This window comes from Calidris pugnax, unplaced genomic scaffold (genome assembly GCF_001431845.1).
Source record: "Calidris pugnax isolate Ruff unplaced genomic scaffold, ASM143184v1 scaffold371, whole genome shotgun sequence".
NCBI classification, from domain to species: Eukaryota; Metazoa; Chordata; class Aves; order Charadriiformes; family Scolopacidae; genus Calidris; species Calidris pugnax.
The window spans coordinates 445,600-445,903 of NW_015091373.1; the positions used below are offsets into that span (position 1 = coordinate 445,600).

Consider the following 304-nt stretch of genomic DNA (forward strand, 5'->3'; position numbering starts at 1 on the left):
TTCCCTGATTTTGGGGGGGATTGCATCACTGCACCCCGAGCAGCAGCGGGGTGGGGGACGGAGCTGCCCGGGGGTGCGGGACCGGGGGGGCCAGCCCTTGCCTGACACCCCCCCGCCTGTCGGACCCTCTTACCACACCAGTCCCCGCCGTTGTAGCCAAACTCCAGGAGCTGGGTGCCGGGGTGCTGGGGCCCGTCCGGCCAGGAGGGACCGCAGGACGCCTTTGAGTAGGGGGGCGGTGGGGTCTCTGGGGGGCACAGAAGGGAGTGAGGCTGGGATGTGCGTCCTGCCCCCCCAGAGCCCT

At 71.1% G+C, this 304-nt stretch overlaps 1 protein-coding gene across 1 annotated transcript in view; it reads right to left on the reverse strand.

The window, feature by feature from the left end:
- Nucleotides 1-304, reverse strand: part of LOC106899403 (mothers against decapentaplegic homolog 6-like) — a 3,273-nt gene that overhangs the window by 1,966 nt on the left and 1,003 nt on the right. The window contains exon 2 of the mRNA XM_014961214.1: nt 134-247. Within this exon, the coding sequence (XP_014816700.1) occupies nt 134-247 (114 nt within the window). The remainder of the gene's footprint in view (nt 1-133; nt 248-304) is intronic.